Source organism: Myxine glutinosa, chromosome 8 (genome assembly GCF_964187855.1).
Source record: "Myxine glutinosa chromosome 8, kmMyxGlut1.1, whole genome shotgun sequence".
NCBI classification, from domain to species: Eukaryota; Metazoa; Chordata; class Myxini; order Myxiniformes; family Myxinidae; genus Myxine; species Myxine glutinosa.
The window spans coordinates 113,664,440-113,677,618 of NC_136268.1; the positions used below are offsets into that span (position 1 = coordinate 113,664,440).

At 41.6% G+C, this 13,179-nt stretch overlaps 1 protein-coding gene across 4 annotated transcripts in view; it reads right to left on the minus strand.

Annotated features, from left to right (window-relative positions):
* Nucleotides 1–13,179, minus strand: part of SETDB2 (SET domain bifurcated histone lysine methyltransferase 2) — a 130,907-nt gene that overhangs the window by 46,798 nt on the left and 70,930 nt on the right. For all 4 annotated transcript variants that reach the window (XM_078783696.1, XM_078783695.1, XM_078783697.1 and 1 more), the window contains one exon: nt 2,903–3,358. In XM_078783696.1, the coding sequence (XP_078639822.1) occupies nt 2,903–3,358 (456 nt within the window). The remainder of the gene's footprint in view (nt 1–2,902; nt 3,359–13,179) is intronic.

Genomic DNA, 13,179 nt, shown 5'->3' on the forward strand with positions numbered 1-13,179 from the left:
ACCCCCATACAAAACCTTGATCCTTTCTACCCCCGTTAATTCACCCCAGATCCACTTTTTTGAAATTCCGACTTCTGTCCTGGAAGTCCCAGCAATGTCAATGTATTTTATACCTCTCACATCACCCCCCCCCCCCCCCCCCGTTCTCGTGCCTCCTCCACCCAAGCCTGCTCCCTCCCACAGATCTCCCGATGTCCCTGCTTCTCAAAAGTTGTACTTGTGTGCTTCCCTCTCTCCACATCTCCCGCACCCTTTATCTTATGTGTCAGTTTGTCTTTTTGTGATTAATGTTAGCTCTGACACGAGCCTTGATCTTTTATACCAAAAAAAAGAAGAAAAAAAAAATAACTATCACCGTAACTAACAATACTCACAACCACCCCACACCATCCCCCTAGCTAACAATACCCACGACCAATCACACTCCGCCCCCTCCAACATCCCCAATCATTATCGGAATCTGACCAGCTCGGGATGCACTGTCTCTATGTACTGTCGCCAGCAGGATCACAGCGAGTTCACAATGTGATGTCACTGGCAGCACTTTGTGATTCACAAATAAAATAAAATCCCCTTCAAATTAGACTGATTGATTGGTCAATGGTTTTCAGCAGAATTTATTTTTGGCATTTGGGTTCCCCTTTAAGGGTCTTTTGGGTCTTCTTAGTCTTTGGGTTATTTTAGGTATTTTGTGTCTTCGGGGCCATTTGGGTCTTTTCAGTCTTTGGGGTCTTTTCGGTGTTCAGGTCTTTTCAGTCCTTGTGGTCTTTTGGGTCTTTCAGTATTCGGGGTCTTTAGGGCCATTGGGGTCTTCTAGGTCCTTGGGGGTAGAAGGGGTCAGGGGAGGGGGTCTTTTGGGTCCTGTGTGAACTTCAGGTTAAGTATTTCAGGTTACATGTGTGGGTGGATTCAGGTCAGCTGTCCAACCAATGGGTGAAGAGCGGACATACATACAAACACTTGCTCCATTATATATAGATTACAAACAAGAAGATGAATTCCCGGGTTTGGCAGATCTTGTTTTTTTTGCTCTATTTTGCTTTTGCCTTGGTCTGGAGAACTGAAAAGGGATCCCTGCCTCAACAATCAGCTGAACAGACCAGGTAGGCTCTCATACAGTCACATGAAAAAGTAAGTACACCCCATGTAAAGTTTGGACTTTTTCAACATATTTCAACATACAGCTATTTGATCTTTATTTCAACAATATTGATAAATAAAGGTGATATAATATAACAAATATCATGAAACATTTACATTTTTTAGTCCATTGTATAATTTAAACATAAATGCAAATTTCGCATGTGGAAAAAGTAAGTACACCCCTACATTTATCACTACTTCAAATACCTAAAATTAGAATCAGGTGCACCAGCTCAGGTGCAAATGATTAGAACATCGTTACAGAGGATCTTGGAGGAACCTGTCTTATTTAAACCTCAGACATTTAGTTTGGTTTCCTCTTTGTTGTTGAAGTGTGCGGCGTCACCATGCCGAGATCAAAAGAGCTCTCCGAGGCCTGCAGAAAGAAGGTTATAGATGCCTACGAGTCTGGGAAGGGATTTAAAAAGATCTCCAAACAATTTGAAATCAATCTTTCGACTGTCCGGAAGATCATCGACAAGTGGAGAAGATTCCAAACAACTGCCAACTTGTTCAGGCCAGGCCGACCCAGCAAGTTCAGCCTGATAGCAGACCGCAAGATGCTGAAAGAAGTCTCGAAGAACCCCAGAATGTCATCACGGGACCTACAGGTAGCTCATTCCACTGTTGATGTCAAAGTGCACGAGTCTACCATTAAAAAGAGGCTGCGCAATTTTAATCTACATGGGAGGTGTGCCAGGAGGAAACCTTTGCTGTCCAGAAAGAACATCAGGGCAAGACTAAAGTTTGCCAATGAACACCAAGGCAAAGACCAGCACTTCTGGAACAATGTGTTCTGGACAGATGAGTCAAAGGTAGAGATATTTGGCCACAGTACTAGAAGACATGTTTGGTGAAAACCAAAGACAGCATTTGACCACAACAACCTGAATGTCATCTTGATGAGCAAGGGGAAACTGTAAAGCATGGTGGTGGAAATATTATGGTTTGGGGCAGCTTTGCTGCATCAGGGCCAGGGCAGCTCACCATCATAGAATCCACTATGAATTCTTCATTGTACCAGAGGGTGCTTGAGGACAATGTGAGGCCATCTGTTGGAAAGTTGAAGCTCAACCGAAGGTCGACCTTGCAACATGACAATGACCCTAAACATACGAGTAAATCCACCAAGGAATGGCTGAAAAGAAAGAAATGGAGGGTTCTGGAATGGCCAAGTGAAAGCCCGGATCTAAATCCCATCGAGATGTTGTGGGGGGATTTGAAACGAGCTGTGCATGCAAGAAACCCCTCAAACATTGCACAGCTGACAGAATTCTGCATGGAGGAGTGAGCAAAAATTTCTCCCAGTCGATGTCAGAGACTGGTAGACAGTTATAAGAAACGCCTACTTGGTCGTTTCTGCCAAAGGGGGCAATACCACATATTAGAGCCAAGGGTGTACTTACTTTTTCCACATGCAAAATTTGCATTTATGTTTATTTAAATTATACAATGGACTACAAAATGTAAATGTTTCATGATATTTGTTATATTATATCACCTTTATCTATCAATATTGTTGAAATGAAGATCAAATAGCTGTATGTTGAAATATGTTGAAAAAGTCAAAACTTTACATGGGGTGTACTTACTTTTTCACGTGATTATGTCGCCCAAGCGAGTCCAACTTTCGTTTTTTATGTAGCAGATGGGACCGACATTTTCACCGCGCCATCCCTTGAGAGTACTACCGTACTTTCTGATACAAAATAAAATATACAGTACAACAAATCAAACAAGATTTTCAAGAAACCATCACCTCTTTTGGCAACTCCACAATGCTCCGTATTATTTCCATTTTTCACCACGCCATTGTTGTCTTCCGCATGCACAATGTTGTCTCTATGTGCATTACCCTCTTGCTCCTCCTTTTCTGTCTTCTCCAGCTTCTGCCGCTTCCTCAATGCTTGGTTCTGGAACCAAAGTGGCACAATTGTTGGGTCCACTTTAATCACAGGCTGACGACTCAATGACAATTTGGCAGTCTGCCCTGCTCTGGCCACAGTGCTTAGGGGTTCCACTCCATTAATGCCAATCAGCGATTTAGTGAGACTCGATCTGTGATCACGATTCGAAAAGTGGATACCAAAATCCATAGTTTCATTCTCCATCAGATCAGCTCTCTTTGGCAACTTAGACTTTTGACCTATACACCCAGAGAATGAATCTTGTCTGTTGAAGCTTCTGGCTCGTTTCTGCAGTCCTTGAAAACCACCTACCACAAACAGATAAAACATTGATTTGACCAGTCAGTTTCCAATTCATTCTTCACGACCACTTTAGAATGAAGTGCATTTCATAAGGGATTTTTTTAAAAATCAGGTTGCTTGCATACAAAGCTAATGAAGTATCATATGCATACTAATTAGGAGGAGCATATGGGGACGAAATAAATGGAGGAAAAAAAAAATCGTGAAAAGGAAAAGAATAGAGGGTGATTGGGAAGAAAAGGGTGGGTACAAGGGGGTTGGAAGGAAAAAGGAAGCACGAGAGGATGAGCAAGGGGAAGGAAGAGCAGCGATGTTCCATTTTGCAATACAGTAAACCCTTAAATGATTGATATTCAAAACCACAATAGCTAAAACCAAGTTGTTATTCCCAGGAATAAGGGGATTGTTATTGGGTTTAGAGGAAATATAGAGCAAGGTTGGCGGCAGCCAAAAATAATCACAATTGCAATAAATAAGTAAAATAAATTCGCTTCAAGATGAAGTCTCCTGTTGCGTTGAAGCAGATTAAACATTAAATTTGAATAGGATAAAACACAGCCCTTCACTTTTATAATTTGTCCAACAAATAAACCCAAACAAATAAACAAACAATAAGATGTCATGCAGATCACAATACTCACAAAAACCACCCCTCCACAGCGGTGTTATAACCTTAGCGGTGTTATTGGGTTTAGAGAAAATATAGAGCAAGGTTTGCGGCAGCCAAAAATAATCACAATTGCAATAAATAAGTAAAATAAATTCGCTTCAAGATGAAGTCTCCTGTTGCATTGAAGCAGACTAAACATTCAATTTGAAGGGGATAAAACACAGCCCTTAACTTTTATAATTTGTCTAACAAATAAACCCAAACAAAAAAACAAATAATAAGATGTCATGCAGATCACAATACTCGCAAATACCACCCCTCCACCAAAAACAGTTGCCATGGACACATCAAATTTCCCATTGCATCAAGATTTAAATTGATGATCTTAATCAAAGCTCAGGCCAATTGGATTAAAATTGATGATTTTTCAGATGGAAATTGATTAGAAGTTTGACCTTAAAAATAGGTGTTCATCCAATGTATTGATGCGGTAATTGTCGTTTCATTTTCAAGTTAATAGGATGAAAATTGACTGGTTTTATATGAAAATTGATTTTAGAAGTTTGACCTTGAGTTGACCTTTTGACCTCAAAAAAGGTAGGTTTCCAGATTTAGTGACAATACGCAAATGCTGCTAAATTTTCAAGTCAATCAGATGAAAAATGGCAATTTTAAAAATTTGACCTCAAGATGACCTTTGACCTCAAAATGAATAGGCTTCTTCCTTTTGACCAACTACCATCTGGTTAAATTTCGTGAAGATCGGTTTAAAATTGTGACCTGTAGGCAATAGACAGAGAATAACACAAGACCAACCAATACACTTGAAAATATTCGATTTTGCAAGGAACAAACAAAACCACAAACGAGAATAAGCACACAAAAGCCAGCCAAAAATAAGGTTGGAACAGTCTGACCGTACAGCCTCGAAAGCATGGCAAAGTCAAGTGTGCTTAGATCTTTATTCTTGAGACGTCCTTTGAGTGTTGCACATCACGTGCAGCAAATTTCATCACCTGTAGCGAATTTCATCTCTGTCTTGTGTTTATTGTCATTTTCAAAAATAAAAATAAATAAAAATATTTTAACCTTCTGTACACCTCCCTTGAGGCTCAGTTTGCAAGTCAGCATCGACCATTCCAATAGGAGATGCAATTGCTGTTTTTTGAGGTCCTCGGACTTAGGGTTCCTCTAGTTATTTTGTAGTTTGGATCCGAGGTCTTTTGCCTCTTTTGACCTTGGTGAACAGTTGTGTTAAAAGATTTGCCCTCAAAACCCTGCTCAAATCCTTCCCAAATCCATACTCAAAAGAAGGGGGGACAGACATTAAACATCTGTTCAAACCACATTGTGACCACACGTCTTCAGGGTCTTTCTGGAATCACCTTGAAGCATTTATTCAGCATCCACCCAATTAACCTCCGCTTTTATTTGAAGTGAATTTCTACTTAACCTTAATTCAGCATCGACCGGGTGAACCGATGCTTTTATTGGTAGTGAATTTCCACTAAATGTCATGACAGGCATCGAGGGACGTGTATTTTATTCCATAATCATCCTCTTCACAATAGCCTCCAGTGTGCACGTGTACACCCTCCAGCCACACCATTTTCCCTCACTCCACTTCCACAAGCTCCATCCACAACCATCGTCGGCGGGCACTGTACTTGCTCGTTACTTTTGCTATTTATATAATGCTTTTATTTTTTTATTTTGTTGTATTCAGTGTTTTATTTTATGATTAATTTTTTGCATATGCAGCCTGTAGCTGCTGGTTGCATCAGTGCTAGGAGTGTAGCTGTGCCACTGATTGTGCCCCCTGTTGGTTGGTACTCATTTTGCTGACCTCAGAGGAGGGCAGGCTGAGTCAATCAACCTGGTGTTATTTTACAGCCCAAGGGCTGACACTCAAGACCCTAATATCCAGCAATGTTAATATATCTAAATTAAGCCAGCAACGTTAACTATCAAGGAAGAATTGAAGGAAGAAAAAAACAAAAAAAAAAACAAAAAAAAAAACATTACATCACATCATTTTACATACTTGTACCAAGCTTGATTTAAATCCATTCAGCTGTTCTCAAGCATCACATTTCACCTGACATGACCTTGGACCTCACCAAAATCACAAAATCAACTCACTCCTCACCAATGATGGCAAAATATATTGTTGCGGTTTTGGGAAACCGCTGAGACGTAATGGCAACCACCATACAGATCCCTTAGAATAGTTATTTCATAGCAGAACATTATCTTAGTCCCTTCCCCTTTCCCTCCCTCCATGCGTTGGGGGAGGGAAAGACAGGCCCTCAACTCAAAGGATAATTTGCCTCCCTGAACTCTCCCTCCGCACGTGGTCTTTTGGCCGGTCTCTCCCTGTGCCTTCTCTGTGCACGTAGTCTCTTCGTGCTCCTCTGTGCACATGGGCTCTTGGCCGGTCTCTCCCTGCTCCTTCTCTGTGCACATGGGCTCTTAGCCAGTCTCTCCCTGCTCCTTTTCTGTGCACGTGGGCTCTTGGCCGGTCTCTCCCTGCTCCTTTTCTGTGCACGTGGGCTCTTGGCCGGTCTCTCCCTGCTCCTTTTCTGTGCACGTGGGCTCTTGGCCGGTGTCTCCCTGCTCCTTCTGTGCACGTGGGCTCTTGGCCAGTCTATCCCTCCTCCTTCTCTGTGCACATGGGGCTCTTGGCCGGTCTCTCTCTGCTCCTTCTCTGTGCACGTGGGCTCGGCCAATTTCTCTTCTCCTTGTCTGTGCACATGGGCTCTTGGCCGGTCTCTCTTCCCCCTCTGCACGTGTGTGACTCTTGGCCAGACCCTCTCTCGGGCCTCTGCACATGTCTGCTCCCTGTTGGCTGCCGGACTCCCTCTCGGTGCACGTGTACTTGGGGGGGAAAAAAAGGCCTTGGACTTTGGCAAGTGTTGATCGCCCTCTGTGCACGTGTTCATCAGACACTCCTTCTCGCAGCACATGTGCATGACTTGGACTCTCCCTGCACATGCCTGCTCGTGCTGGGGATCGCCTTTTCCCGCTCATGTTCATACTGGGGATTGCCTTTGCCAGCTCATGTTCGTGCAGGGAAGGAGGAAAAACATTTCCCGTGCAAAGAGTGCTTTACCCTCTGAAGAAGAGAAGAAGCCTTACCACCAACTTCAAGCACTTCCGGAATAGTTTGATTATTTGTGTTCAAATGTCTGGTAATTGTTGTACACCGCTCCTTTCCCATACCATCTCAAGGCGCTGCATAACATCATTGCCGGGCACGAAAGGGGCCTTGGCAATGACGCACGCTGAAAGGGAGTACTCAGTTTTCACTCTGGTTGTTGTACACCGCTCCTTTCCTATGCCATCTACAGGCGCTGCATAACGTCACTGCCGGGCACCGAAGGGGGCTCGGCAATGACGCACGCTGAAAGGGAGTACTCAGTTTTCACTCTGGTTGTTTTCTTTCTTGTTTTCTTGTTTGTTTGTTTGTCCAGGCGATATCTCAGCCATACTTTGAGATAGGAAGCTGAAATTTCGGCACAATAGTGAGCAAGTACTTTGGTGAAAAAGAGTATTTTTTGGGGTTTTGATTAATCAATTAATTGATTAGTTATTTAATTATTTGCGATTAATTAAGTACTGAAACATTTCCTTTCTCTTCTGGCCATTATCTCAGACAACTTTTGAGTGAGGAAGCTGATATTTGGACATGACAATGACCAAGTGATTTGGCTGCAAAGGCTATTTTTGATTTTTTGATTAATCAATTAATCAATTAGTCGATTAATTATTTGATTAATGACTAAAAAATTTTTTAATTCTTTTGGTTATAGATTCGGATGAAATGGTGGTGGTTTACGTGTTCTATGAGCCAATTGATAAATTATTTAAAAAATTTATGATTCGTATTTATTTATTTTCATTATTAATCATTTATTTATTTTCTTTCTCATCTGGGAAATATCTCAGGCACCTTTTGAGCTAGGAAGCTGATATTTAGACATGACAATGACCAAGTGATTTGGCTGTCAAGGCAATTTTTGATGTATTGATTAATTAATCGATTAATTATTTAATTATTCTATGAATTACTTGATTAATTTAAAAAAATTTAAGTTAGATTCGGATGAAATGGTGGTGGTTTATGTATTCCATCAGCCAATTGATTAACTATTTAATTTTTTATGATTATTATTTATTTATTTTCATTATTAATCATTTATTTATTTTCTTTCTCAACTGGGCAATATTTCGGGCACCTTTTGAGCAAGGAAGCTACTATTTGGACATGACAGTGACCAAGTTATGTCGACATGAAGGATCTTTTTGATTTAATGATTAATCATTTCATCGATTAACTATTTATTGATTAATCAATTAATTATTTAATTTTTTATTAATGACTTATTTAATTAAATTTCTAAAAGATACATCTTCGGATGAAGCACAAGTGGTTTAGTTATGCTATTAGCCAATTGATTAAGGAAATATTATGATAATCTTTGATTTTAATTATGCAATTAATCAATTATTGCACACCTCTCCCTCACAATGCAGTCTCGATGAGCTGCACTGCGGTATTGCCGGGTGCCAGAGGCGGACCGGCAATGCCACGCTGTAGGATATTTAATTATTTGGCATGGGGGAGGTGTACTTTGAATGTATCTGTACTTTTGTTTTCTTGGTTGTATGTTTGTTTGCCCGGGCGATATCTCAGCCATCCTTTGAGCTAGGAAGCTTAAATTTCGGCACAATAGTGAGCAAGTACTGTCAAAAACGGTATTTTTGGTTTTTTGATTAATCAATTAATTGATGTTTGTTTTTTTTTGTATACTGAATCGAGGCTCGTGAAAGGGCTGACATTTACTTCACAAACAAATCAACCAGGAAGCAAAATATATAAAAAGAGGGAGCGGAAGACAAGAGAAGGGGAAGCACACAAACACTTGAAAGCACAGAACATTTAAGAGCAGGGAGATGCGTGGGAGGGAGAGGGCTTTTGGGGGGAGGAGGCATGGGAACAGGGGGGGGGGGGGGTGGGAGAAGTATAAAACACAAGGACACCAAGGACTTCCAGGACAGTGGTTGGTATTTCAAAAATTGGGGTGAAATTAGCGGGGATAGAAAAGATCAAGGTTTTGGATGGGGGGAGATAAGAGATGGTGGTGAACAGCTGTTTTAAAGACCTGGAGGGTGGAGTGGGATTGAAGAGAGTGAGGGAGTTTGTTCCAGAGGCGGGAGAAAAGAGGAATGAAGGAGTGAAGGTGAGCAGAGAGTCTTGATTTTGGCAGTTTAACCATAAGAGGGTTGCAGGCAGATCTTGTGCGACCTGTAGGAATATTTGCTGGACAGAGCCCAGAGAGAGCTGGGGGGGCAAGGCCATAGAGGAGTCGGTAGAAGACGGAAAGACCACCAACCTGCCTGCGGTGAGTGAGTGAGAGGCCCTTGGAGTTAGCTTCATCGCGGGAGATTCCAATGATTCTAAATGCTTTGGTTTCAACAGCGTGAAGACGAGCTAGGTGTGAGGCAGGAGCACCAGCCCAGAGGAGAGGTGGTCGAGATGGGAGACCAGTCCAGATGATTGATGGCTGCTTGAAGACCATGCCAGTTGGCCTGAGTGAAATGCCAGACTCGTCGACGCTGAGGAGGCTCTCCGAGAATGGTCAGAGAGATGTCCATTTTAACAAGCACATGATCAGATGAGCCGATTGGAGCAGAAGAAGAGCAGCAGACATTTTCAGGAATTTAGTCATAACCAAGTCCAGAAGAGAAGATGCTCCGTTGACTGAGATCCGGGTCGGGAAATTGACAGATTGTGTCAGTCCCAGTGAGTCACAGAAGTCCTTTGCTGAAGAGCCATGGCTGGTGAGAGAGGAACCCACACCCAGCCAACTGGCATGGTGACAATTGAAATCACCACATATGAGGAAGAGAGAGTTGGGATGGGTAGATAGAAGTTGGTCCATATTATCAGACAGCGAGATGTAGATGGAGTCATCACTGTTTGGTGGACGGTACAACACACATATGAACAAAAGGTGGGAGCGAAGGGGAAGCCGTAGCCAAAGGTATTCCTGGGGGTGAGGTGGAGAGAGGGCAGTGCAGGGCGAGTGAGGAAGAGAGTTTTTTTTTAAAGATCGAAACCCCCCCCCCCCCCCCCCCCCTCCCTCCTCCAGGACGAGGCTCAGGTCTATCATACCGGAGGAGGGAGTAATCTGGGAGAGATACCAAGGAATCAGAGACATCATGAAGGAGGAAAGTTTCTGTTAAGCAGATCACGTCTGGTTTATCACAAGCAACCTGTATGGAGAGATCAGTCAAGTTTGAGCGAAGGCCCCGGATGTTTGAGGTCCATACTGTTAAGGAAGAGGAAGGGGGAGCATCGGATACAGAACAGGGGGGTGGAGCGGTAGGGTAAGATGTGGAAGAGGAGGAATAGGTAGGGAGAGCTGTTGAAGGTGTGTCAGAGATTTCAGAATAGCTTGGAGAAAGGGGAAGAATGGGGCAGACAAAAGGTTTGATTGTGATTGGGTGAGGCGCAGTGAGGTGTTATTTGAGGAGGGGACGAGTGAGGCAGAAGGTTGAGGGAGATGAAGGTGAAAGTTGGAAGCGGGAAGAAGCGGGGAGGACGCTTTGAGGAGGAAGGGTGAGAGGGGAGTCTCGGAGGAGAGGAGTGAGGGAGGGTCTCGGAGGGGAGGGGTGTGGGGGGAGTTAAGGAGGGAAGGGGCAAGGGAGAAGATTTGAAAGGGATGGGTGATGGGGAAGATTTGGAGGGGAGGGGCAAGGGGTAATATTTGAGAGAGATGGGTGATAGGGAAGTTATGGAGGGGAGGGGCAAGGGGGTGGATTTGGAGGGGAGGGGTGATGGGCAAGTTTTGAAGGGGAGCGGTGATGGGGAAGTTTTTGAGGGAAGGGGTGATGGGGAAGTTTTGGAGGGAAGGGGTGATGGGGAAGATTTGGAGGGGAGGGGTGAGATTGGATTTTAGAAAGTGTACGATTAATGGGAAACGAACATTTATTGCAAAATGAGTTTCTTGAGACCTTCAAATCAAAAATACTTTTGAGGACGCTGAAGGATGGGTGGAGTTCTGAAGAGTTTAGGGAATGGATGAAAGAGGCACTGTAACTGTAAGAGATGGAATTTTTTTTTGGAATGAATAGATTTGGTGAGCAAGTCGAAAGCATCCTTTTATAGAAGAAGAAGAAAAAGGTGTTATAGTATATGACAGAATACAGTTCTTCAGGGGACAGCTGAAACATTTTTTAATGACGTGAACACGTGATCACGAACATCGTGGTCGAAGAACGAACGAACAAATAAGAACGAATGGATAAGAACAGAGAAGGGAATTTTTTTTTTTTTTTTTTTTTTTTTAGTTGAGATGAAAACAGACAGAAACCGAACGTGAAACGTGAAAAATAGAGACCGAAAGTAATTGCGAGCGCAATCAAAGAATCGCTGAGACAGAAACAAAGCCTTAAGCCAAGGTCAGACACGGTAGCCTACTAGTACTACACTAGGCCTCAGAATACGCGACACGAACTAACCGACGATTCTGTACACAGGTATGAAAAACCAACACCAAGAATACTATTAAAGACACCAATAGTTACACCCACCGAAAGAAAGATACAGTTTCGACAAAAATACAATTGTGAAAAGTTACTTAACTTCGAAAGCGTGCGCGCATGGACAGCTTTGAAGAGACGTGACGTGACGTGACGAGAAGAGACGTGAAGAGACTTTGAAGAGATTTAAAACGTTAGACAAGTGGTCGATGTTCAGGGAAGTTAGGGGGAGAAGAGAAAATCTAAGAAATAAGCAATACAGCGAAGGAAAGAACTTAAATTCACAGAACAACTATGGGGGTAGGGAAGCCGAGAGAAACCAGGCCACGCACGCGGTGGGACAGAAAACGATTGAATTATACAAAAGTTTGCAAGAATTGCAAATCAACACCAACTGGAAAACACTGCAACACATGCCCAAAAAAAAACGAGTAGAAATTGACAAAGACACGAATGGAAAAAATACTATAACTTTTGCTGCCGTGCAGAGGTCCGAGTTATTTCATTATTAGAGATTAAGTACTTATATATTTCCTTTCTCTTCTGGCCATTATCTCGGGCACCTTTCGAGTTAGGAAGCTGATATTTGGACATGCCAATGACCATGATTTGGCTGTAAAGGATATTTTTGATAGAATTATTTAATTATTCGATGAATGATTTGATTGATTAATATTTTTAAAGTTAGATTCGGATGAAATGGTGGTGGTTTATGTATTCTATTACCCAATTGATTAACTATTTAATTTTTTTATGATTATTATTATTATTTATTTATTTTCATTATTAATCATTTATTTATTTTCTTTCTCATCTGGCCAATATTTCAGGCACCTTTTGAGCTAGGAAGCTGATATTTGGACATGATAATGACCAAGTGATTTAGCTGGAAAGGATATTTTTGATTTATTGATTAATCATTTAATCGATTAATTATTTATTGATTAATCGATTAATTATTTATTGATTAATCAATTAATTTTTTAATTTTTTATTAATGAGTTATTTAATTAAATTTCGAAAAGTTACATCTTCAGATGAAGCACGAGTGGTTTAGTTATTCTATTAGCCAATTGATTAAGAAAATATTTTATGACCATCTTTTATTGATTTTAATTATGCAATTAATCAATCAATTATTGTACACCTCTCCCTCCAAATGCAGTCTCCATGAGCTGCACGGCGGTATTGCCGGGCGCCAGCGCCAGAGGCGCCCCCGGCAATGCCGCGCTGGAGGATATTTAATTATTTGACATGGGGACAGTGTACTTTGAATGTATCTGTACTTGGACATTTCCTTTCTCTTCTGGCCATTATCTCAGGCACCTTTTGAGTCAGGAAGCTGATATTTGGACATGACAATGACCAAATGATTTGGCTCCAAAGGATATTTTTGATTTATTCATTAATCAATTAATTAGTCATTTAATTATCAGTGATTAAGTACTTATACATTTCCTCTCTTCTGGACATTATCTCAGACACCTTTTGAGTTAGGAAGTTGATATTTAGACATGCCAATAACCAAGTGATTTGGCTGTAAAGGCTATTTTTGATTTATTCATTAATCAATAAATCGAATAATTATTTAATTATTTGATTAATGACGATTTAAAAAAAAAAAATTAAGTTGCAGATTCGGATGAAATGGTGGTGGTTTATGTGTTC